This window comes from Globicephala melas, chromosome 16 (genome assembly GCF_963455315.2).
Source record: "Globicephala melas chromosome 16, mGloMel1.2, whole genome shotgun sequence".
Classification (NCBI taxonomy): Eukaryota; Metazoa; Chordata; class Mammalia; order Artiodactyla; family Delphinidae; genus Globicephala; species Globicephala melas.
Window position 1 is genome coordinate 70,683,190 of NC_083329.1, and position 25,419 is coordinate 70,708,608.

The 25,419-nt window shown below is 44.9% G+C and overlaps 1 protein-coding gene across 5 annotated transcripts in view; it reads left to right on the forward strand.

Moving 5' to 3' along the window:
* The window catches only part of RHOBTB1 (Rho related BTB domain containing 1), a 68,427-nt gene extending 47,469 nt beyond the window's left edge, over positions 1-20,958 (forward strand). For all 5 annotated transcript variants that reach the window (XM_030843956.2, XM_060286454.2, XM_030843955.3 and 2 more), the window contains 7 exons: positions 1,288-1,473; positions 4,250-5,229; positions 6,929-7,047; positions 13,293-13,443; positions 17,400-17,488; positions 20,110-20,215; positions 20,758-20,958. In XM_030843956.2, the coding sequence (XP_030699816.2) occupies positions 1,288-1,473; positions 4,250-5,229; positions 6,929-7,047; positions 13,293-13,443; positions 17,400-17,488; positions 20,110-20,215; positions 20,758-20,927 (1,801 nt within the window). In that variant the 3' untranslated portion in view covers positions 20,928-20,958. The remainder of the gene's footprint in view (positions 1-1,287; positions 1,474-4,249; positions 5,230-6,928; positions 7,048-13,292; positions 13,444-17,399; positions 17,489-20,109; positions 20,216-20,757) is intronic.
* The last annotated feature ends 4,461 nt before the right edge of the window (positions 20,959-25,419 follow it).

Sequence of the window (25,419 nt, forward strand, 5' to 3'; positions counted from 1 at the left end):
CCCCTCTACTTGTCGTGGTCTGGTGCCGTTTTTCTTGGATATAAATTTAAATACTCAACTTGTGAATTACATTTAATGTAAGCACCCTGCAGTTTGCTGCATTGCAAATGATTATTTTTAGAAATTTTATGGTTGCCTGGATATATTTGTTTCTCTTCATTGATATGTAGGGAGAGAAGCTCATTAATGATTTAAAAAGATGGTGTTTTGATTCATCGACTTGATTCTTCTCATTATATAAACAATAAAGGCAATAAATTAACATCTAATAAAATTGTGAGTTTATTTCTGAATATAGCTGCAAAATAGTCTTGAATCCTTGGTTATAACTTTTTCTATTCTTTATATTCTTCTGCCTCCATGTTTTCACAGTCATCATTCTGCACATTTGAACCTAGAAAGATGGTTTATAATTCTTATTAAAGATACCTTTTAGCAATTATCTGTCAAACACCATAATTGACAACTGTTTTGTAAAACAGTTCTTTGGCTCCTAGAATGATAAGTTATTATATAAAACATGGAAGATCCTTATGTCACAACTGACTATAAAACAATTTTCCTTTTTTCCATATATCTGCTCTGTGTCATGTAGCACATTTGAGAAATCTGCTTCCAACGTTTTCTCATCCATCTTATTAGCCGTCTGACTAACTCCGGCTAGTTTTATGTTAAATACTACCTTCTTGCCTTACACCCAGCAAAAAGTCGAAATTCCTGCAAGTTCAGGACTTTTCCTTTTCAGAAAAAGATAAGTGGTTGTGCTCTCTCCATGTGTGCTTAAGGGAGAAGAAGGGCAGAAATCCTTCTGTGTATTTGCCGACCCTGTACAGCAAATACCTGTTACATTTTTTTGTAATGCGTAAACTGTTTGCTTTATCTCATTGAGTCATCATCACCTTTCTGTTTACAGTGGTAAATGGTACTTTTTTATTATTTTCTTTTATCTTGAAACTATTTCTTGTGATGAACAGAAATAGTTCAGCATGTGGTGGTTCCAGACCTGAGTCTAGTTTGGATAACCCATCCGTACTGTAAAATAACGTCACTGGAAACCCTTCTGCAGTGCAACATGGAAATGAACTCAGGCTGTGCGGGTGCTGGAATGTGGAGGCTTAATGGGCTGTTTGCATGACACCAAGATGTATTTTAATATCTGGTCTTTTTTTTTTTAAACTGTGACATGATATGGCATTAGATGGATGGGGGAGGGGAGGACCCATAATGATAAAAGAGAAAATACAAGTTAAAAGGCAAAATACAGCTTCTTGTGTGATTTCCTTTTAGGTCCGACGTTGTGGTCCTCTGTTTTTCGATTGCTAATCCCAATTCCCTAAATCATGTGAAAACGATGTGGTATCAAGAAATCAAGCACTTTTGCCCTCGCACACCTGTTGTTCTAGTTGGCTGCCAGCTAGATCTCCGCTATGCCGATCTCGAGGCTGTTAATAGAGCCAGACGCCCTTTAGCAAGGTAAGCCGAGGGACTCAGTGTTTCCCTGTGCCGGCCAAATTAAAATTTAGAGGTAGCAGATGTCTCTGTAGCCTTGGGTTCTGTTCTTCAGTGGCTCTGGGGCCCCATCAGTCAGCCATATGCTTTAGGTTTGCTTGTTGAACATGAGGAAGGGGTGTGTGTCCCTGACCCCTCTCACCTCTTAGGCAGGAGCCCATTTCTGTAAAATGGTTGACCAGTGATTGAAGTGAGTTCTCTAATTATGATACGGAGTGTATAAAAGTGCTTTGAACTTTGTAAAGTAGTAAACAAACTGTTAGCTACTCATAATAATGTCTTTCTGGAAATTATATTATAGTAAAGTTAACTGACGTTCAGAGCCGTCAGCCATAATTCTTGCCCCCAGGAACATCAGGTTCATGCAAACACATATATCCAGGTGTTTGTTTGTTTTGTTTTGTTTTGTTTTGCGGTACGCGGGCCTCTCACTGCTGTGGCCTCTCCCGTTGCGGAGCACAGGCTCCAGACGCGCAGGCTCAGTGGCCGTGGCTCACGGGCCCAGCCGCTCCGCGACATGTGGGATCTTCCCGGACTGGGGCATGAACCCGTGTCCCCTGCATCGGCAGGCGGACTCTCAACCACTGCGCCACCAGGGAAGCCCTATCCAGGTGTTTTTAATCTTCTCATTTTCCTCCATCCAACCTCTGAGAGTATTTCATTCCCAAGTTGGCAGTGTCAAGTTTTAAAAAATTATATACACCTATGGTTGCAAAACTGCTTTTCAAATGGCTCTAGTGGTGATATGTTTAGAGCGTCACATGTTTAAAATACAACTTGAAGGAGAGTTTGTTTCAGTCTGTATAAAATGTGGATACCAATCTTGGTGGCGGGGGCATGGAATAAGAGTTTTTCCAAAAGCTGTGCTCCTTCAATATTCTCCTTTAAAAAATAATTTTATACGTTTTATGCTTAACTCCATTTTTTGCTGGTGAGCATAGCTTTCCCCAAAATGTTGATATTAATACCTTCCTTCCAGGCAGGTACTTGCCTTAATAGGGTTGTTAGAAAATTTTATACAGATACAAGTTTTTATGCTCTCACAGCAAAAGCAAATGGTACTTTGTTGAGATAATTTCTGATGTTCTAGGTATGTCTTGGATGAATGTTCTGAAAACAATTCATGTTCCTTCTATTCTTAAATGCAGGGACTAGGAATTGAATATCGTAAGCCACGTAGAGGGAAAGAGGACTCTGGGCAAATGAGAGATGAGCCCCTGGCCCCGGAACTTTCTGTTTCAAAGGTTAGGATAGTCGGGCCTCACACCGTGGATGTGCGGAGGCCTGGAGGAGAGTTACAGAGCTCCAGGGGACAGTCCTTTCCATAGACAGTTCTGAGATTTGATGAAGGAGGTGGCATCTGAGCTAAGCCTTAAAGAGATTCATCAGTTTGTGATGAAGTTAACCCTTCTCCCTCTCTGCACTTCCCTTCCGCCTTTACAACAAGCTGTAGTTTTCCATCTAGGTCCTCAAATCCAAATTCTACCCAGTATTCTTATTGTTCCTAAGGCCGGTGCCTGTCACACACATCACCCTTGGTCTCGTAAGCCAAATATTTATTTAGGAAGATCATCTCCTAAGAGTGTGTCTCAGAACCAAGGATGTGTGTGTGAAGAGCATAACGACAGATCCCATCTTGCCTACGTTCTGGAATCCATCTGTGTCTTGACCACGGTAATGCCATAATTACAGCACTCTTCTGCCCGTACTGCTTCCAGACATTTGGCTTCCTGGGTTTTGATTAGATTGTAAATGGGCCTTGTGTGCCGGTCTAAAGGGTGTAGACTTTATTCCATGGGCTCTGTGGAACCAGAGGAAGTTTTTTTAAAGAACTGCGGCTAAGTCATACTTGTATTATGTGAGGAATTTTCGTGCAACAGTGAGCACTGTGAGAGAAAATGTGGAGAATCTGAAGAAAGATGAGTTCAGAGGCTTATGTACTAGTCCAGGCAAAAGATGATGAGGGCCTGACTGAAGGGTGTGGAAGTAAAGAGAAGCGGTGAGATATGAGATAAGGCTCACACACCTAATAGAGGAGACTTAATGAGCTGTCGGACATGGACCATTTAGTCTAGAACCAGGGAGTTCTAGACTCTCATTGCTTAGGAAAGGTCTCTCAGCAACTTGCAAATGTGACCTTAGGCAAACCCTTTAACCTCTCTGCCTCAGTTTCTTCAGAATGTAGAACAAATATAATAGCCATAGAGTTGCTCTGGGGCTCAAGTGAGAAAATGACTATGGATTGATTTTTAAGGTATACAGCAAAACGTAAGCATAAGGGGATAATAATGAAAATGATGCAGATGATGGTGGCAATGATGATAACAGCCAACGTGTCTCAAGCACTTACTGTGGAACAGGTACTGTGCTGGGCAAATATCTCATTTAAACCTTCCAATCGTCCTTTGAGATGCAAGTACTCACTATTATTCTTCCTATTTTACAGATGGGAAAACCAAGGCTTAAAGAGGTTAAGTAACTTGTCCAGGATCACATAGCTAGCAAATGGCTGATACTTGAGTTACTGTTGTTACTACCAGAAGCAATTTTTTTTTTTCTCCTGCAGTCCTAAGTCCTTTATATTTGCAAGTCTTAAGGTTGGTAGATTTTTCAAGAGTCTGGTTAAAAGCCTGAATAGGATTTTAAATGTATAATCCATGTAGGTGCTTAGATAGGCCCTGGTTACTATTTTCTTTCCTGAAAGAAGACTGATTCTAATTTTTAAAGTATTCTATTTCAGGCCCATAAAGAGAGGGGATATCTTGCCCCCAGAAAAAGGCCGAGAGGTTGCAAAGGAACTGGGCATACCCTACTACGAAACAAGCGTGTTTGACCAGTTTGGAATCAAGGATGTGTTTGACAATGCAATCCGAGCCGCCCTCATTTCCCGCCGGCACCTGCAGTTCTGGAAATCCCACCTAAAGAAAGTCCAGAAACCTCTACTTCAGGCACCGTTCCTACCTCCAAAAGCCCCTCCACCGGTCATCAAAGTTCCAGAATGTCCCTCCACAGGAACGAACGAAGCCGCCTGTTTACTGGACAATCCTCTGTGCGCTGACGTCCTGTTCATCCTCCAGGACCAGGAGCAGATCTTCGCACACCGGATTTACCTCGCTACCTCCTCTTCCAAATTTTATGATCTCTTTTTAATGGAATGTGAAGAAACCCCCCATTGGAGCGAAGGAGCCTGTGAGCAAGAGAAGCAAAGCAGGGATTTCCAGGGGCGGCCCCTGAGTCTTGATCCAGACGAGGAAAGGGAGGAGGGCACCCCAAGGACACCTCAGGCCGATCAGTGGACGTCCTCAAGCCAGAACCTGTCCCAGCAGGAGACCCCGGGGCTGGAGGCCGAGGGCTCAGCGGCGGAGACACAGACCCTGTCAGGCTGGAGTAAGGGCTTCGTTGCCATGCACAAGGAGATGCAGGTCAACCCCATTTCGAAGCGGGTGGGCCCCATGACTGTGGTCAGGATGGACCCATCCGTCCAGCCAGGCCCTTTCCGGACCCTGCTCCAGTTTCTCTATACGGGGCAACTGGATGAAAAGGAAAAGGATCTGGTGGGCCTGGCTCAGATAGCAGAGGTCCTAGAGATGTTTGATTTGCGGATGATGGTGGAGAACATCATGAACAAGGAAGCCTTCATGAACCAGGAGATTACGAAAGCGTTTCACGTCCGGAAAGCCAACCGGATAAAAGAGTGTCTCAGCAAGGGGACGTTCTCAGGTGAGTGGGTCCAATGGCAAAGTCATCGATACCTCTGGTTGCCTTTGATCAAACGTTAGCCAGACACGAGGAGGGGAAGGGTAACCGTCACTAGCGTACGTAAGTACTCTTCCCCCACGTACCCAAGTTCCACGTATTTTGCTTATTTCATTCTCACAGACTTGAGGGTTAAATCTGATGATCTCCGTTTTGCAGATGGGGAAACGGAGGGACAGAGAGGTTAGGTAACTGGCCCACGGTTGCACAGGTAGTAAATGACTGAGCCAGGATTTGAACGCAAGCTGCCCCCTAAAGCCCCGTGCTGTCACAGCGCTCCTCAAGGGTAGGTCGAGCTACCCGTGAGCCTCAGCCATTGGTTTGATGCTCACAACTGCCCTCCAGGATTCCTTCCCTGATCAAGTCTGTTTTGACCCTTCGGCACACACCCATGACAAAAATCAGTGACCTTTGTTCCCGAGGCCACTGAAATCCTTGAGGCCATTTCGGTGACCCTCTGCATTCCCATCTGGAAAGCCTCATCTGTCTCTAATCCCTCTCCTTTCACTTCTTACCCTCCTTTACCCTGCTTATCTGTATCCTTCTTGCCCCTTCGTTGTCTTTGATAACTGTGCCAAGGGCTGCCCACAGCGCCCTTATGTAATTGCTTAAGCACCCTGGTGGCCTGTATCCAAGATGGGCGACTGGCCCATGCTTGTCCTATCTTACAGGCGTGTGTCGTTTTTGTTCTGTGATTGTCCTCTCTGTGTATGTTTCATTGTAAAACTTTGACTTCCTGACTTCTATTTACAGGGATACTTGTATTTTTCTTTCTCTTTCATAATGCCTGTCATAGTAATATACATGTAATAGGGGGTAGCTGAATCTGTTCATTAATTTTGAAGCTTTGCGTAATATTTACTCCAGACATTGACCGTCATGGTACAGAAGCAGTCTTGAAAGTTAATGAAATGTCACAAACCCACAGTAAAGTAAACAATAGACCTTAAGTGAACATGATGAAATCTCCCTTTCCCTACTACAGAGGTATATTAACCAAATACAGTGTGGGAGCTTCAATTGGATTCTGTTTAAAAAAAAAACAAACAAACTATAAAATACAATTGGGGGTAATTAGAAAATTTTGAATATGAACTAGATAATGGATGATATTAGGGAATTATTCCTAATTTTCTTAAAAATAATAATGGTATGGTTATCTAGGAGAATGTTCTTATTTTTAGAAAATTCTTTATTAATAAAGTAGTTAGGAGTGAAGTATCATGCTGTTAAAAAATGTCTACATAAATGTAAAATATATAAATATATATATCGCTAAGGCAAACATGACAAAATGTTAAGCATGTGAAAAGCAAGTTGTCGTTGTACTATTCTTTCCACTGTTCTCTATGTTTGAAATTTTTCATAATAAGGCTGAAAAAATATTCCTCTCCTTTACGTTACTTTATGGTTCAGAGAATTTGTGTTGTGACCCTTTGTGTAATTTTAACTGCTTACTCCTTAATCCTCGGAGGACACGGTGAGAATTGGGTGTGCCCAAGGCGGGGGGTCGGGGGGTGCCGGGGAGGTTGGGGAGGGGTGGACACAACATCAGTGCTTAAAGGTATGGAGGAGAGAAGACGAGAGATGTAGGCTGAGGCGCGTGGGTGGAAGTTTCTCGGGGAGGTTGGCTCACGCTTGTGCTTCCTCCATCCTTGGGCAGATGTGACATTTAAGTTGGACGACGGAGCCATCAGTGCCCACAAACCGCTGCTGATCTGCAGCTGCAAGTGGATGGCTGCCATGTTCGGGGGGTCGTTCGTCGAAAGCGCCAACAGTGAGGTAGGTGCCTTCCGAAAAGCCCAAGCGGCATGTTTATGAACGTGCATGTGTATTTATGTTAGGAAGTGTTTGACTGGCCAGAGGACTTCGATTCTTTAACTGCTAACTTGGAATAGGTTTGTTTGTTTCCCTGCAGTGAAAGACTGGAGTCCTAACCACTGGACCGCCAGGGAAATCCGGAATAGTTTTTTAGGCAGTGCTTCAGTGTCAGGTCACCGTCGTCTTTTTTCTTTCTTTTTTTTTTTTTTTTGTTTGGTACGCGGGCCTCTCACTGCTGTGGCCTCTCCCGTTGCGGAGCACACGCTCCGGACGCGCAGGCTCAGCGGCCATGGCTCACGGGCCCAGCCGCTCCGCGGCATGTGGGACCTTCCCGGACCGGGGCACGAACCCAAGTCCCCTGCATCGGCAGGCGGACTCCCAACCACTGTGCCACCAGGGAAGCCCCTTCACTGTCTTCCTAATTCTGCAGTTATGAGGAGTTATGAGGAGCTGTTGTCGCTCGCTTGTTCTGTGTGAGCCCCTGTGTGCTCCTGTATCCTTCCATCCTCACAGCTCTCCTTGTCCCTGAAAACATGCTCAGCTATATTTTTTAACAAATGTCACCAGGCAGGGTACTCTCAAAATCACATCGAAGCAGGGCAGACCGTCTTCCAGAAGGTGGAGACTGAAAAGTGTCTTTAGTCACTTACGTCCTGGGCTCAGCTCTGCTAGTAACAGACGGGGGAATCTTTAAAAGCCACCTCCTCGTGCCTCGGTCTCCTTATCCGCAAGACGGGGGTGCACTAGGTCACGCTCAAGGTGCCTGGAGCTGCAACTCTCCGAGGCTGCGCCCTGATCTGTCTCAGCTCTAGGGTTTGTCAACTCTAGGGAAACAGTAATGGAGCAAAGGGTGACTCCTCTGAAAGGCCTCTTGGAGTGCTTGTTACATCTAGTAGAAGCCACTGGGTAACCTGTCAAACGCTGGCCCTGTCTTTAGCCTAGAGGTGGGCATTTCTAACTTTAGCCTAGAGGTGGGCATTTCTAACTTTAACCTAGAGGTGGGCATTTCTAACTTTAGCCTAGAGGTGGGCGTTTCTAACTTTAGCCTAGAGGTGGGCATTTTTTCTGTCGAGTTTTGCAGGTATTTCTTAACCATCTTTTTTAAGAAAAAATAAAACATGGGGACACAAGCTTATTGTCCTAAGAGGCTTGTTAGGCTTATCTCAGCATCTCTCCAAACTTTTAACAGAAATACAGAAAACAATAGCTAACTTTTCCAAGGGGGCGGGCGGGGGGGGGGCTCACACCAGAAATCCGAGCACTCCCTTTGTGACCCAGACGCCTGCATCTGCATCCCCAAGTAGGGAAACAGAATCCTAGAATCCCAAGCCAGGAGGGCCAGCTGTCACTAGGCCACCCTCCTGCTTCCAGAAAAAACTACAGCTGCTCCTAAACCGACCCCCAGCCAAAGACTGTCTGTTGGGGGAAAAGATGTTAGAATTATCCGGATGACCTCTTCTGGTGTCTGCCAGCCTTTGTAAACCAGGAGGTCCTTGCCTGTAGCTAAATGAAGTCTTTCCTGGGCCATCAAAGGTGTTTGGGAGCATCGTTACTGAGATGACAGCAGCTGGTAGAGGCCACCCAGTGAAGAAAGGGCTTGAGGCTCAGATCCCCCAACTCCCCTACATAAAAAGCTGAGTGGCCTTGGGCAAGTGACCACCTTGCTGGGCTCCAGCCTCCCCATCTGGAAAAGGCGATCGTAAACCCGTAACGTGGTTGTGAGGTGTGACAGTTGATACTTGCAAAGCACGTCGTAAGCGCTAAATGCAAGATGACCTCAGTCCTATTTGGATGCCGGTAGCATTGATGATATTCCTTCCCTCTCACTTCCAAGAAAATTGGGGGAAGCCACCAATTCATAAAACCTCATCCAACTGGCACATCGCCGACTTCAGTAATCTCCTGAGATAAAGAGTCCAGAGGCTCGCTTCCCTTCTTTTTCCAGCTCTCTGAAGTGTGTGCCAAGAGTGCCGCAGATAGCCTGCTCTTCACGCAGCAGAGAGAAGTTGATCGAGGTCAGGAGCCCATTGTCCCACAAAGGGACACTGTCAGAGCTGACCTCACAAATGCTAATCCCCTTTATCCCTTCCCAGAATGGACTGTAATTGTGTCCAGATTAAAATGTGCGGGAGAGGTGACCAAAACAAAAACTTGTCAGCGATGTGAACCACACGCGTACGCGGCGCCACAGCCTCTCCCAGGGACGACACCTGTTTAGCTTCACCCTGCCCCCCACCCCCTAAGGACCAGGTCACTCACCATTGAGAACTGCAGCTGAGCCTGATAGGGATGTAGAGGTTCAACCCAGCTCAAGAGACAAAGGCCCTGGAACCAAGCAACCGAAGGTCTGTGCCAGGGCACCTCGTATACAAAGAATGGCATGAGCTGTGGATATGTCCAGCCTTTCCCGCCCTTTCTCGTGATTTCCAGGGTAGACTGTAATTTACATAGTTATGAACTCTAGTCTCAGCTTGACCTTGGGCAAGAGTCTGACCCCCTTTAGACCTGTGTCCTCATCTCTAAAACGGGGACCGCAAGAGAACCTTTTTCAAAGGGCAGGTAAGGCATGAGGATACGCGTGTAAAGCATCAGATTTGGTGCCTAGAACGTGCAAAGGCTCAAGGAGTGTCAGTGACTATTATCCTGGAGGATTCTTGTTAAATTGTTTCCATGAGGAGCTCAAGCTCTTTGTCCCCCAAAAGCCTTCAGGTAACAAGCCCCCAGTTCCCTTCCTAAACTAGCGAAGTGTAGTGCAGATGGTTATGGGGGTAAGAAGAGGCATTTGGTTAAAGGCCCAATAAATGCTTCATGGTTAATTGAGGTGCGTATTCACATGGGCCTTTTCTTTCTAGACCACCTTTTAACTCTTTGTCTTCTGAAAATCTGACATCCTCCACAAAATCCAGCCTCTTTTTTTTTTTTTTTGCATTAATAGAATTCACATGCATATCCAGAAAGGAATAAAATATGCCCACTGATGTTTCTTTAACTTTTTTTTGTCATTTAATATTTAAGAAGACACTGTAATTTACTTCTGTTTTTCTCATTACTTTTAATGTAGCAGTAAGCATAATTTTCTCCCCAGAGGTACTCAGCAAGTGGTTCATTAAAAATGCATGGCCGGCTTGTAGGAAGCAATGCTCTGGATCTAGAATACTCTCTCATTCTCTATGAGACCATCTCTAATTATAAGCCTGATCGTCTGAGCTGATCTTCGCAATTAAAATTGTAAACCAACTAAACTGGAATATGGGTCGTTGTTTAGGGTAGCATCATATTCTTATATTTTTTAAAGCTACATTCAGCAGGTAGGGCACAACATTTTTAATTCCATTTCTTGTATTTGTATTATTTTTTAAAGTTCTGTAAAAACGGTCGCTCTGTTGCTATTCAGTTCATTATAAATGTTGAAATCACAGAAACAGCCTTTTACAGAGAATCAGCATCGAGGGGGAAAGAAATGCATGTTCTGAAAGTGTTTTCGTTTTTTCTCATTTGCTGGTTACTTCGGAGGGTCCCTAACATTATTTGCCCCAAAGAGCCATTGCTTTAAAAAAAAATGTCAGTGTTATATTAAGCAAGAAGGAAACAGTAGGTCATGGATGATCCCAAATGTCAGAATGCTCTGAAGACAGTGGAAGTGTTGGGCCAGGGCTGCTTGCTGGAATCCACTGTCATCTCCGGCCGCCAGAAACAACTTCTTTCCATTTAGGATGTCCATTTTGCCATGACTTAGAACGCACTCTTAGCAAAAATTGCTAAAGTCATCTGGGTAACTTCAAAATCCGTCATCTCAGTGAAGAGAAGCTTTAGATGTCATGTATTCCAAACCCCTCCCGTGTCACGGATGAGGAAACTGAGGTTCAGAGAGGGTGATCTGTCAAAGGTCACAGAGCATTTTAGCAACACCTCTCTGGGCCTGCCCCAGCCTCTTGCCCTGTCCTCCAAGCCGTTATTTTCAGGAACAGCAGACATCCCCATCCCTGGGAGAACAGGTGCTCACAGGAAACTCTGGGACTTTTTTTATTGATAATCACTAACACTTTAGAGCACTTAGCACTTGGTAAAATGTATATATTTTTACTATCACAATGGCCCAGATCTTAAAGTTTCACAAGTTAATTAACCTTCAGTTATCTAAAAGGGGTACGAATCCAAGCACCATTCTAGAGAAATGAAATTTTTCCCTATGTCATTTGCCATATTTGCCATAAATTCATGTCTGTACAAGATAAACGCATGTGTGCGTAAACATGTAGACACACAGATATAACCGGTGTTAGAGTCACTGGAATAGCAATTACAACACCACAGCTTCTCTATTTCAAAATGGTATAAGTAATACTTTCTACTTGCCAGGTTTTATTTATTGTAGAGGTTGTGCTAGAAACTTGAAATGATCACGCTCGTCAAGTCATTGATGGTAGTAACCCATGCAGCTTATTAATAGAATCATAATTGTTTTCCCTCCGTCTGAGAGGGGAGGGGGTAATTTTCTTAATATTTCTAGGAATTTTTCTGGGCCCTCTTTGATACACTTAGGGAAACTCCAACTGTCTGAAAGGATATTCCCTCTCTGAAGTGGCTGGTGTCTATGCAGGAAAATTATATAGATGGTTGCTATAACCTAAACAGTTCTGCAACCATACCACTAGAAGACTGCAATGGCCACAAGGCCCCTGTAGATTGTGGAGGCATTTTGTGTGTGTGTGTGTGTGTGTGTGTGTGTGTGTATATATATATATATACACACATATATATACACACATACATACAAATATATGGAGAGAGATTAGATATATAGTATAGATGTAATCATATATAATATACAGATATAATAATATATAATTCATAAATGTAATCATATATAGATATATATTTTTCTATGCTGTATAGAGAGGTTTATTAAGTACCAGAATTAAGAAGTGTGTGACTGTTCATCCTTTTGAACTTAGAAATCTAATTCTAAAAAACTGTTAGTGAAATAAGGTGCTGTAGTGTAGCTTTCTTCCTTACCATGAAGGGTTTCCAGTCCTACACAGCAGTTCTGAACATAGACTTCAGAATCATATTTCCTGGGTTCAGATATCAGCCCCAGCCTCCTAGCTCTGTGACCCTGGGCGCTGGACTTAACCTCCCTGAACCTCCATCCCTTTACCTGTAAGATGGCAAAAATAAAAGTCTCTTCCTCCTAGGGAGGATATAAGGATCAAAATAGATAATGCATGTGGAAAGCTTATTAGCACAGTACTTTGTGCATAGGAGGCCTTCTATTGGGTTAATTCTTATCGTCATTCCAAATAGCAAGCACTAGGGGCACCATTCCGTGTTTTGCCAGGGTACGTCTCGTGGCGTTAGAAACCTAAAGTGAAGAATACCTGCTATAACGTGTATATCCCTGTTGATCCAGGCCCAGACATTCAGAACTCTACTTCCCAGGCAGTCCCTGGCTCCCCAGCAAACTCTAGCGTGTAGGAATATGGGAAACAACTACAGGTACTCAGGAAGGAGATTAGGGGGATCCTCCAGGGAACACTTCCCCATTCCCCAGCCATTCCCCTAGATGTCCCAAGCACAGGTTTCTCTGGATTCTCTGCTGATACCTGATAATGTTCCAGTAGTTCTATGTCTATGTCATAGGAAAGATAAAGTGTGTATGTCATGCTAACATATACTTTTCAATTTTTTTTTATTGACATAGAGTTGATTCCATGCTCGCATTTAGTGAAAGGTTGGAATCAAGCCAGTCACTGTGGCAACTAGGGTGGCTGTTCATCCTTTGTTTTGACATCTTAGAGAGCTGGCCTCTGTCATGTGTCAGCAACAGTGCAGTGTGCAGCTCCCCCCAACACCTGTCATGTTGCTAGGAGATTTCTTTCCCCACAATCGAGTATTATAAGGTACTTGGCAAGGAGGGCCTGTAATGTCATCCATTTACAGCCCATTGGTCTGATTTATAAGCCCAAACAGCCATTTAAAAATTCCAAATCAGGCTGTCAGGCAGCCCCACTTTTTTGTCATCTACAAATCAAACGGTTATGTTTCAAGCCATAAATAGTAAATGACTTCTCTGCACAGCCTCAAAGCAAGGTGTCCCAGACTCACTAACAGTGAATCACACAGTGGGGATATTTACAAGCAGTAGAGCCTGAAAATGTGCCCACTGCTTTCTTCAGCAGAACTTACCTTTTCAAATAACCTTTCAGGTATATCTCCCGAACATAAACAAGATGTCAATGCAGGCGGTACTGGATTATCTTTATACCAAGCAGTTGTCACCTAACTTGGACCTGGACCCACTGGAACTAATTGCTTTGGCAAACAGATTTTGCCTGCCACACTTGGTCGCGCTTGCAGGTAAGGCTGATGACTCAGGGCCGTGCGGTGTCTGACTGTCATATTTATCAAAATCGCATTTAAGCAAAAATAAGATTTCCAGGGAATAAAAATTTATTTTTTAGCACCCAATATAGGACTGTCTGGTACAGGGTGATATGAACGGATCAAATGTATCAGACAGCCCAGTTCAATTCAGCAACTATTTTTTCAGCACCTACTTTGTAGTAGGTCCTGCTGATGCACATTTAAAGCTGAGTAATGCATGGCCCCTGCCCCTGAAGCCCGTGCTCTATGCCCTCTGCCTCATTTGTGGGTGGACCACAGAATTGGAAATTGGAAATTCCATTTGGAATTGGAAATTCTGTTGTGTCCATTTATCCCCATAATATGTGTTCAGACACAGCGTCTAAGAAAGAGGCAGGGGACTTCCCCGGTGGTTAAAAATCTGCCTGCCAGTGCAGGGGACACGGGTTCGATCCCTGGTCCGGGAAGATCCCACATGCCACGGCGCAACTAAGCCTGAGTGCCGCAACTACTGAGCCTGCATGCTGCACCTACTGAAGCCCACACGCCTAGAGCCCGTGCTCCGCAACAAGAGAAGCCACCACAGTGAGAAACCCACGCACTGCAACGAAGAGTAGCCCCTGCTCGCCTCAACTAGAGAAAAGCCCTCGCGCAGCAACGAAGACACAACGCAGCCACGAAAAAAAAAAGAAAGAAAGAGGCAGTAGGAGGCAGTGGGTAAGAACATAGGCTACAGATCCAGATTGCCTGGGTTCAAATCCTGGCTCCACTATTTACTGGCTGGCTGATTTCCTGCTTGATTTAACTGCTCTGGGTCTCAGCTTTCTCTCTCTTTAAAATGGGGATCATAATATTCTACTACAGAGTTATGAAGATTAAATGAGTTAAGAGATTATATATATATAAAGAGAGAGAGAGGCCTTAGGAACAGTGTCTGGCACCTAGTAAGCGTTATGTAAGTGGTTTTCTTAAAGCTATTTTAGAAAATGTTCTGACATTGTCAAGACCATTTTGGGAAAAAGGGAGACTTGCTTTAACTTCACAGAATCTTATGTATCATTTCTAGACTTGCTCAGTTGGTGAGCCAAAGCAGGTCAAAATAAGATACACGCGTTCGAATATTGTTTTTCTTGAATTTAAACCTTGTGCTTCATCACCAAAGGTTTCGATTAGCAATAGGGTGTTTATTGCTACGTTTAGTTGACTCCTGTTAACCGTGAAAGCAGAATAGTGCCTGTTTTGCTCACTGGCTTATCCCCTGCACGCAGAAAAGTGCCTGAGCATATGAGGTTCTCAGTAAAGATTTGTGGAATCATTAAATGAAAATGAATGTATGAACAAACCAACCAGTCATATCTGCCCTTGACTTTCTGCCAGTGTCTCTAGAGAAAAGATTTACTTCTCTGTATTCCAGGTTTCTACTACACTCAACCAACTGGAGATCAAAGTTTTCTCCTTACCTCCCTTCTTCACCAGTTGGATAACAAGAGATGGTTGAAGTATCGCTATTCATTTTTTTAAACGGTTTTTAACCAATATACCTGAAGTCATAGATTCAAATGAGTATTGCTGCTAGGAGGCTGCAATGGGCAATTCTTTTTTTCAGAAGTAAGAGTCCCAAGCCATTTGACTATCCAGTTTTTACAAGTATTTGTCCTTTGAAAACAAATTGAATTTTTTTAAATATTCAAAAGTAATTTGGAGGCAAATCTGTTGAACAAGGTTTGCAATCAATCTTGAAGTAGTGCCATTTTTGCTTAAATATTAAGTGTGGGGATGAAAATATGGAAGAAACTGACCCAAAGAAACCTTCTTGTGTGAACTATAGACTTCTATGTATGTTTACTTTTCTTATTAAATGCTATTATTAACTATTATGATTATTTAGTAAATAGCTTCCTAAGGTGATTCCTTTAATCCTTTATATAGTGTTTGGTGTGTAGTATAGAGTGTTTAGACCATAGTGTTTAAAAGTCGGTTTCTGGGGTGAAAATGCCTTGCAAGGCAAAGTGTTAAATGAATATCAAGAAATATTGCAGTTCCCTAAAATTTAAAACCCAGTGACTGGACTTCCCTGGTGGCGCAGTGGTTAAGAATCTGCCTGCCAGTGCAGGAGACATGGGTTTGAGCCCTGGTCCGGGCAGATCCCACATGCCGCGGAGCAACTAAGCCCGTGCGCCACAACTACTGAGGCCACGTGCCACAACTACTGACGCCCACGTGCCACAACTACTGAGCCCACGTGCCACAACTACTGAAGCCCATGTGCCACAACTACTGAGGCCACGTGCCACAACTACTAAAGCCCGTGCGCCTAGAGGCCCTGCTCCAGAACAGGAGAAGCCACCGCAGTGAGAAGCCTGCTCGCCGCAACTAGAGAAAGCCCATGCGCAGCAATGAAGACCCAATGCAGCCAAAAATAAATAAATTTATTTTAAAAGAAAAAACAGGGCTTCCCTGGTGGCGCAGTGGTTGAGAGTCCGCCTGCCGATGCAGGGGACATGGGTTCGTGCCCTGGTCCAGGAAGATCCCACATGCCACAGAGCGGCTATGCCCGTGAGCCATGGCCGCTGAGCCTGCACGTCCAGAGCCTGTGCTCCGCAATGGGAGAGGCCACAACAGTGAGAGGCCCGCATAACGCAAAAAAAAAAAAAAAAAAAGAAAAGAAAAAACAAAAAACCCAGTGACTCCTCTGGGAGATTTAGTTCCAAATAGTTCTTTGTTTGTCAATCGAGCTGAGGAAGCTTGTGTCAAAGAAACCATCCCAATCTTGATACCCTGTTGACCAGATGGGGGCGTACTGACTAACAAGTAAGTATGTATCGATAGAACCAGAGCAGAAAGTAAGCATGATTTGGACCATATACTAGAAGAATAGATGCAGTGCTAGAGATGAAAAAAGAATACGTCAGCATCAAGGAGCCAGAAATGCCGGGCCAAGACTGTACCCACACGTCAGCGCCAGAGGAGGGCAACAGCCTAACAGAGGCAAGACACAGCTCAGTCTCCGAACCACAGTTTGAATTCATCTTAGAAGCCTGGAACACAGCTTCAGAGCAGAAATGGCTCTCCCATCTAGACTTGTCTGACTTCTGGCTGAAGTTTCCCCCGAGCCTTTGGAATCTGAGAGGTTGAACATGTCCCTTGTCTGCTGCTGCTGAGACACACGTACACATTCACAATTTTAATTCCCCATTTGGACTCATTCCGGTTACTCAGTCTCTCCACGGTCAGAGAGTACTGAGAATTGGAGGGATGTGAATGGGGAAACTGTCAAGCAGGAAGATATGACGGAGTCTAGAGGATTCTAGGGCTTCCCTGGTGGCGCAGTGGTTGAGAGTCCTCCTGCCGATGCAGGGGACATGGGTTCGTGCCCCGGTCCGGGAAGATCCCACATGCCGCGGAGCGGCTGGGCCCGTGAGCCATGGCCGCTGAGCCTGCGCGTCCGGAGCCTGTGCTCCGCAACGGGAGAGGCCACAGTGGTGAGAGGCCCGCGTACCACAAAAAAAGAAAAAAAATAGAGGATTCTAGGCAGGTACTGGCCTGTCCAGAGCACGCTCCAACAGAACTATCTGCAGTGATGGAAACTTCCTGTGTCCGCGTTGGCCGATACACATGAAATGCGGCTTGCGTGGCTGAGGACCTGAAGTTTTTACTTGGTTTACTTTTAATTATTAATTTAAGTTTAATAGTTTCAGGTGGCCAGTAGTTACCATATTGGACAGAGAAGGTCTGGAGGACTCTAGATATTTCAGAAGGCGAACAAGGATCCCCGGAGTCGCCGGTGCACTGGCTGGAGACCAGGACTCCCCGTGCTGAAAGGCGCGCGGCAGAGCGGGCCCTGGCTTCAGTTCACGTGGAGCTGTGACCCGTGCTTCCTCCCCTCGTGGCTGCTCCCGGGCCATGGCCTCCAGGCACTAACTTTCTCCCGCTCCCTCTCTCCTCCCCAGAGCAGCACGCTGTCCAGGAGCTGACCAGGGCCGCCATGAGTGGCGTGGGCATCGACGGGGAAGTGCTCTCTTATTTGGAATTGGCCCAGGTTTGTAGCAGTTTGCCTTTCACCTTTTCAGTGTGTTCAACCAGTTCGTTTAACGCTGATGCAACATTCCGCTGTTGCATCTGTCTAAATAAAGATGTCACCACCGAGTCACAGAGGCCCCCCACTGTGTGCAACGAGAAGATCTGAGAGTTTTACGTTTCATGCACGGTTCACCCTGCTGGGCTTTGTTTGAATAAAACAACAAGGACCCCACCCACACGCCAGCCCCCTTGTGCCCCCCTCCCCCTGCCCCCAGGCACCAGCTTCACATGTGGGAGAACAACTCAGGGCATGGGAGGAGAAGGCATTCTCTCTCCTTCCTTGAATTCTCAGACACGGATTGGCCGAGATCAGACAGTTTCTAGAATTTCGTGAAGTCCAGTGATGGATGCCTCACGTCTCACTGCAGCCCTCCTGGGTTTTTTTTTTACATCAGTACTTGTTACTGTTGACGTTGTGTTTCCATAATCCCCATACACACTTGCCCCCTTCCTCCATAGAGGGTCTGAGATCCAGCCTCGGCTTGGTCACTACGTAACTTACTTAATGCACAAAGCTAAACTCTGCCTCAGTTTCCTCATCTGTAGGAAATAAGGATGGTAATTCACACCCTGTCAACCTTACAGATTATTTTGAGAATCAGGTGGGAGAGAATGTTCCAGAAAGAGCACCAAAGAGAGGAAGCCCTTTCATAGTACAAGGCACGTATGCAGAGTTATCTAGTCCCTGGCCTAGACTTACTGGCGATGAGGTTACACTCTGAAGGAACTAAGAATAAACTCTTTCGTTTTTTCTGTGGCCTGTTAGGTTTGGCTTCCTTCATTCCCTTTCTCAGGGCAGTGGTTCACTAAGTCTTAGGTCAGGCAGTTTCAATCCAGATTTCTCAGAAGGGAAAACGGTGGACCAGGACTTCACAGCAACCTGCTCACTCTGACTTAACATTCAACAAGGATTTGGTATTTTCTCCCCCTGTACCAGGCACCACCCTAGACGAGAGGACATGGAGATACAAACAGGGTAGATTCTCTGCCCTTGGGGCCGTCCTAGGCCACTGAGGGAAACAGACACAAGCACAACTTATTAAAATCCAATGTGAAAAACAACCTCACAGAGGTTCCAGTTAAAACTGAGAGCAGACATCAATCACAAGTCAAATCAGCAAGCCCCCATCAACACTGTCCAAAAGGGAATTTGGGGGTGTTTTGAAACAGGCCTGGAGGACAGCTTATGACCTGTGCCCTCTCCAGTAAGCATTCCTCCTTGAGAACAATCAGATGACCCAGAACTTCATATAGGGCCAGCCCACTGGAGGTAATGGTTTACAGTCGTGTCTATTTGTTTGCTGTGTGTTCCCACCCCGTGACCTCCCCCGACCCCGCCCACACATACACCCTGCAAAGAAATAATATGATTCCTGCTCATCTCTGACAAGCCGTGGCAGGAAGAGTTTAGGACAGAGTCTCCCACATCTTAGCTCATTTGTTAGACCCTAACCCAAGAGGTAAGTATTTAACAGCTTGGGGACAGGTGGGACGCTGATCTGTTGCATTTTCCAGTTTCTGGGGTGTAAATACCCCTACCTGGCCAACTTTAACAACTTGAAGTCACCGAGCTCCGTGATGCTCTCGAGCAGGTACAAGCCAACGCCAGTACCGCACTGCTCTGCTCTGACTTGCAGAAGGAAATCTATTATCGAGAGAAGTCGGAAGCACCTGCTAGAATTGTCTGTCCTGTTGGGCTTGTGATCTGCAGAGAGTTCCTTGAGTTAGTTTCTGAGGGCGTTGGCTTTCCTCTTGGCCTCTGTTCAGGGCACTGACGGGGGCCCTGGAGGAAGCACACTGTAGGTTTCAGGGGTTCACCTGCTCAAAGAAACTTCAAGAGCGACAGACAACAGAATGGATGCCTGACAGGGGCCTGGACAGAAAGAGTGAGGGGTGGAGGGACCTGCCAAAGTGGGGGAGGGAATGGGGAGTGGACTGTGGGTTTTTGAGCATCGGGTGTTTTGCAGTCACGGCTTCCTCAGCTGCCACTGTCCTGAGCGTCTGCTCAGAAAGGAGAGGGTGGATCGAGGGTCTGGATCCCTCCGTCCCCGCCCACACTGCCTGCTCTTCTTATGTAACCAGAGGACAGGTGGAGGACAGGCACACATGCCGCGTGCTCCTGCACTGATCTTTCGTGCTCCTGTTTTAGATCTCTGGCCCCAGCCACCTGAGCTTCGACATGCAACACGGAGGCTTCTGTTGCCGGGGCTCCTTAAACGGAGATGACATCGCTGCTTTCTCCCATGGTCTGGTGCCTTCCAGAGGCCACGGCCACTTACCATTAGAGGGCAGGTGGAAGGGGAGAAGAGGAGGGCAAGGCATACTTTAGACTCCTGATCTGATACAGTGATTATTTTTAGCGCACATATCCCAGTGGGGGGGGGGGGGAGTGTGCCGAACGCTTACGCGTGGCTGGCGTCGGAACCATGGGCAGAGTCAAAACCGTGTAGTCAAAACAAGAGGTTTCCGAATTAGTCATCTGGGCCCTTTATTTCTTTGACCCGTCCTGTGGCTTTTTATTTCTTTGTAGCCCCACTTTAGAAAACAGAGTCTGACCCCCTTTTGGTCACTTCCCTGCAGTTTCACAACGCCCACCAGTTGGCCGCCTGGTGTTTGCACCACATCTGCACCAACTACAACAGTGTTTGTTCCAAGTTCCGCAAGGAGATCAAATCGAAATCTGCAGGTGAGGCCGTGCGGTCCCCATCTGTCCAGTTCCCCTCACCTGTGACTGAAGGCTTTACCTTCACTGCCCCCGAGAAGGAACGCGGGCAGCCCCCAGCTCATGGAGAATTCCTTGTGCGGTCGTCACAGATTCACGTGACGTGACCCAAGGAATTGGAGGTTGGAAGTCATCTCTGGAGAACTCCACGGCCGGGGGGATCTGGGCGGAGGGGGCGGTCAGGATGCCCTGCTGTGGAGCGAGCAGAGATTGCTGGCTCGCCCTTGTCCAGGGAGGCATGCTTGGGAGCGAGCTTACGCTCTGAAGTGAAGGAGTCCTGGGTTCAGGCTCTCTGTGTCCAGCTGTGTGATTTTAGGCAAGTGATTCTACCTCTCAAAACTCTGGTGTCACAGTCTGCCACTGGCCCTGCCCACAGTCCCTGCCCATTGGGTAGTTGGGATGAGCACACGATAATCATATATAAGAACCCTAAGCACAGAACCTACTGGCACAAAGAGGCCATGAATGAACAGCAGGTATCACCATCTGCATCTTTCCTTCCCCAGACAACCAGGAATACTTTGAGCGGCACCGCTGGCCCCCCGTGTGGTACCTGAAGGAAGAAGACCACTACCAGCGTGTGAAAAGGGAAAGAGAGAAGGAAGATATTGCACTAAATAAACATCACTCGAGACGAAAGTGGTGCTTCTGGAATTCATCTCCAGCGGTCGCCTGAGGCAGAAGAGAAAAAAAAAAAAAAGGAGAAATCTGACACACCACTTTTCAAAGCACTGCTGTAAAATCGGTCTTACTATTAGAGATAAGGTGTAGTTCAGGTGGCAGGCGCTGCTCTTCCTCCACTTTCATGCATTTATCTGTGTTGGGATCAAAGCACAAGCTCACCATCCATGAGCCTGGACAAAAAGGGAAGTTGACGCCCACTGCATTCCTTAAACTTGTATATTTTTTGTTAGAAGGCTTAATAAACTTTAGTCCGTTATCTCATTTCTTTTTATACAAAGGAAAAAAAAATCCAGCTCTCATGTTTCGAATTCCAAATTGGAAAATATTTTTATATGGTCTCTTGTAAATGAAAATACTGTGTATTACTTTATTTTACAAGCCACACATTAACCATGAAGTCGCCCTGTGATTCTCTTTGCCCATGTGATCACCAAGCATTATTACTTAGAGGGTTATCCTTCTGTCGTGAAGTAAAGGGTTGGAATGAAATTCCCCAAAGTGCAAGTTAGGGAGTGTTTCATCTTTGTTCTGCTGAATAGCATCGGTATAATTACAAAGTCCACTCCAAGAATGTGTAATATTTACGATATTTGCCATGTAAGTGCTAGTAATTATATGGTTATATGTGCCATGTAAAATATAGTGATATCACATCTTCTGTTGTATAAAACATCTAGATTTAAGAGGACAATCTTTATAATCATTAGAAGGGCTTATTAAATCCCAGCATTATCCAGGGCAAACTCTCTGGTGGACCTGAATACAGAAGATACCGTAAGAGCATTGGTGTTCGGATTGCTGTATTAGGACGTACATCTCTCAGTGTTCCTTGATCTTGCCGTGTTTCTGCATGCAGATTCTCCACTGACTTGAATCGAGATGGGCAAGGGAAAGGGTCCCCGGACTCTGTCCCAACGTCTGCAGGCTTGTCACACCTCCCCACTGGAAACAGGCTTCCTCAGGTCTCTCACCTGCGGCCAACTTCACTTTGTAAGACCCATATTTTTAACTCTTCCCAGGGAAAACTCATGTTGCTGCAGAAGTATACCAAGGCAGACCACCCACCCCTGCTGAAATTCAGCGGGGCCTGTGAAGGCACGAAGCTGGAGGCTGGGTCGTCTAGGGTCACTGCATTCTCCAACGAAGATGGGAATTTTACTCCAAGAGTCTAGGAAATGGTGCTATTGTGAGTTAGTTCTGACCCTTTGTCATTCTGAGTTTTCAGTGTTAAAATAGAAAGTACTGAGCAGGGGAGTTTTGAGAGGCCGTCAATCACTGCTTCTCTGTAAATTAAAATGTTACAGCACTCACACAGAGCATTTTCAGGCCACACTTCCATACCTGTCAAGGGATGTTGTATGGTGGAGGCTGGGACTTATTCTTTCAGGAAGTCAATTTACTGATGCTAAAAGCTGTTGATTTTTTTTCTACCTTTCAGAAGTTGGAAAAGAGACAGTTGAATCCAAACTCCAATGTTGACAGCCAAATATATTTGAAAATCTATCCAGATTACAGATGGACATTTATGACTGGCAGGGGATACACACCAGATTCAAAAGCTGGGAGAGGCCCAGCCATAAAGAGGCCCCTTTATCACCCTCTCATGACAAAGGAGGGGGCAGCAGAGTAGGGAAGGATAGGATGATTGTAAATGCCTCTACTTTAATTTGGGGTCAATAGGTTGTAAGTCATTAATGGAAGGAGAAAGGAGACAGAATGAGAGGAAGGATCGGCATATATCCCATCATAAAATGGTAGGAGTTGAGTTTTCGATGAGTAGTCAGAATGGAATTTATACAACCAAAGCTCCCATGTGATTGTAATCTTGCCAAAATGTAATGGACATATAAATGAACCTGGGTATAAGCAATAATATCCACTAGTGTTTGTTATCAGCTACTGTAACCAAGTGGCTGGTTCATTTGGTTAACGCTGATTATGGCCTTTTAACCATGGTGGTTTGTTTTGTGTTTTTTATTTCACGAAAAGCCAGTAAAATCGTTTAGCTATAAAATGCCTCCAGTTTTTCTTTAAGGACTACCATCATTATGTGTGTCATTTTCATTGCTTTTTTAAAAAACTGTCAAAACTTTAAAGGTGCTGGGTCACGGGGGCTGTGTGTCCTCTAGGAACCAGGCAGCTTGAATGACCGTCATCTTTGTTTTCAGTATTGCCAGCATGGTGCAATGCCATGATGTAAATGCGGGGTCTGGATCTTGGCTCTTGGCTAATATGGTTATGTCATTAGACGTGGTACAGTTCTGGAAAAAACAAAAATGGACTAATGGACTAAGTCCATTCCCCTAATGGACTTCTTATAACCGGATTTTGGGGGATTCCACCAGCAATTAAGTCAAAGTTTGCGTTGGTGGACTCATGAAGATCAGTCTTTTCTTCAGAAGCAGATCTGAGAAAAGCCTCTGGAAAAATCTGTTAAAAATTTCTGGACTTCTAGGCAGTGTAATATTTGCCCAAGTTCAGAAGGAAGAAGGGTCTCCAGTGAGGTCACAGGGGGGGATTTTCTGAGCAGCAAATTCCCTGTGCCTCCATGGAAAGGAGTTGACAGCTATAAAAAACAACCGCAGGAAAAAGACAGTGAGTTTCCAATACACTTACACACCTTTTAAAGGTGGGTGGTCCAGGTCAGACACCTTTTACGTAATGCATACCAGTGGGGTCTTACACATAGAAAGTCTTGGTCTAAATCTCTCCTGTGGCAATGCCTAGCAAACCATCAAGGATTTCAGCAGCCCTATATCAACATTACAGGAACCACAAATTGTACTGGTTTACAGGTAACTCCAGTATTTTCATTATAGACATTCAAAAACAGGAATTCTATGCTTCTAAGATTTTTTTTTCACACTTACTTCCATTGTATGGTATATCAGTTGTCAAAATTCAGTTTTTCATCACTGTGACATTGGCTAAGTAGAATAAATTCTGCCAGTCAGAGGAAAAAACAAAGTGAATTCTGAATTTGGAAACTTAATGAGTGCAGCATTTCTGAATTGGATGCTTTTCTGCAAGCTAAAGATTTACCAGACTTTTTCTTACGGAAATATATGGGGTATTTCTTTAATTGAATGCCCTAATTGGATGCCAGTGGGCAAGCAGCAATAATTCCTCTTTTCTAGAAGAATGTGACTATTGCATAAAAGAGGTAGAGTTAAAAGTTAGCCGTGGAGAATGTGTTTGTGTTCTGTGTGTGTGTGTGTATGTGTGTAAGTAATCAAGAAACAACACAAGGAAGAAAAAGAAAAAGGCTAAACACAATTTTAAAAAATAAAGAGGGAGAAGGGGCACTGACCAGAGCCACCGAAGTTGAATTAAGCACCGTGAGCCTTGGATACACCCCTTTCTTCCAAAGTGCTAATTTATGAGATTATTCCATATCTCATGACTTAATTTTCAGATGAAGAGTTTGCTCTCTTAAATTTCCAATTAGGAGGCAGGTGATGTATGCACCGGCATGGCAACACTGCTGACCTCCTGTCAGAGGAGAAGCCATGCTCTTCCCTTTGGCTGCATTTGAAAATCTCACCCTGTGCTGCTAGTGCCTTTAAGTTGGGTATTTTCACTTAAGCCATTTAGCTGCGGGATATTTCACTGGGTTCATGTGCAGGTGCCTCATCAGTTAGACACTTACAGACTATAGTCTACAAAATATGGAAATAATTTGGGAGCAGATAACTCTTGGGTGGAAACAAATCAATCATACAGTTGCACATCCACAGACGTGAAAGTGTTAGAAACAACAGTAGGAGACATGAAGTGACTTGCCAGCAACTCCCTCCTGTTGCTCACCAGTTCTCCAGGAACAGAACATGTAAGTGACATGCATTTCCAGAATGTAGATGAAATGGGTGATTCCCAAATGTGGCCCCATGGAAGGAGTATTTAAATTCTTTGAGTCTGAATACATTCTCAATCCCCAAGACAAGAATGGTTAGACGGAGCAGGCAATCAATAAGAAAAGAACTTGATTCATATCTCTCTGCTTGGATGCCAACCAAAGTTTGGGCATTTTTTTTTGTTTCCTCCCAATCGGATAAAAATAAACATCCTTTTGATTTGATGATTCACGGTAGTCCCCAATGGAGGGATAATACCCATGGAATGTTAGGTTTAACTGGTGTGGGAAAAGATACACTACTTCTCCAAGCTTTAGTCATCCAGAAAAGAATGGAAACAACTTTCACTGAGTTTTTAGTGCAGATTAAGTGAGATGATTTATGTAAAGCACTTGGAACTGTGCCTGACACATAGTTATCACTCAGTAAATAAACCTGTGTACTCAGCATGTGAAATACCCAGGCAAGAAATCCAGGAGAGAGGACAACTCTGCACGTTACAAAATTACTGTATTGTCTTTTCCTGCATTTCTCAAGCTGTGTGCCAGCCTCGCTGCTTAGTGCTTCATGACAGTGATTAAAGAGTTAGAAAATAAGAGCTGTGGAAAGAGAAAAGGCAAGTGGTAGGAG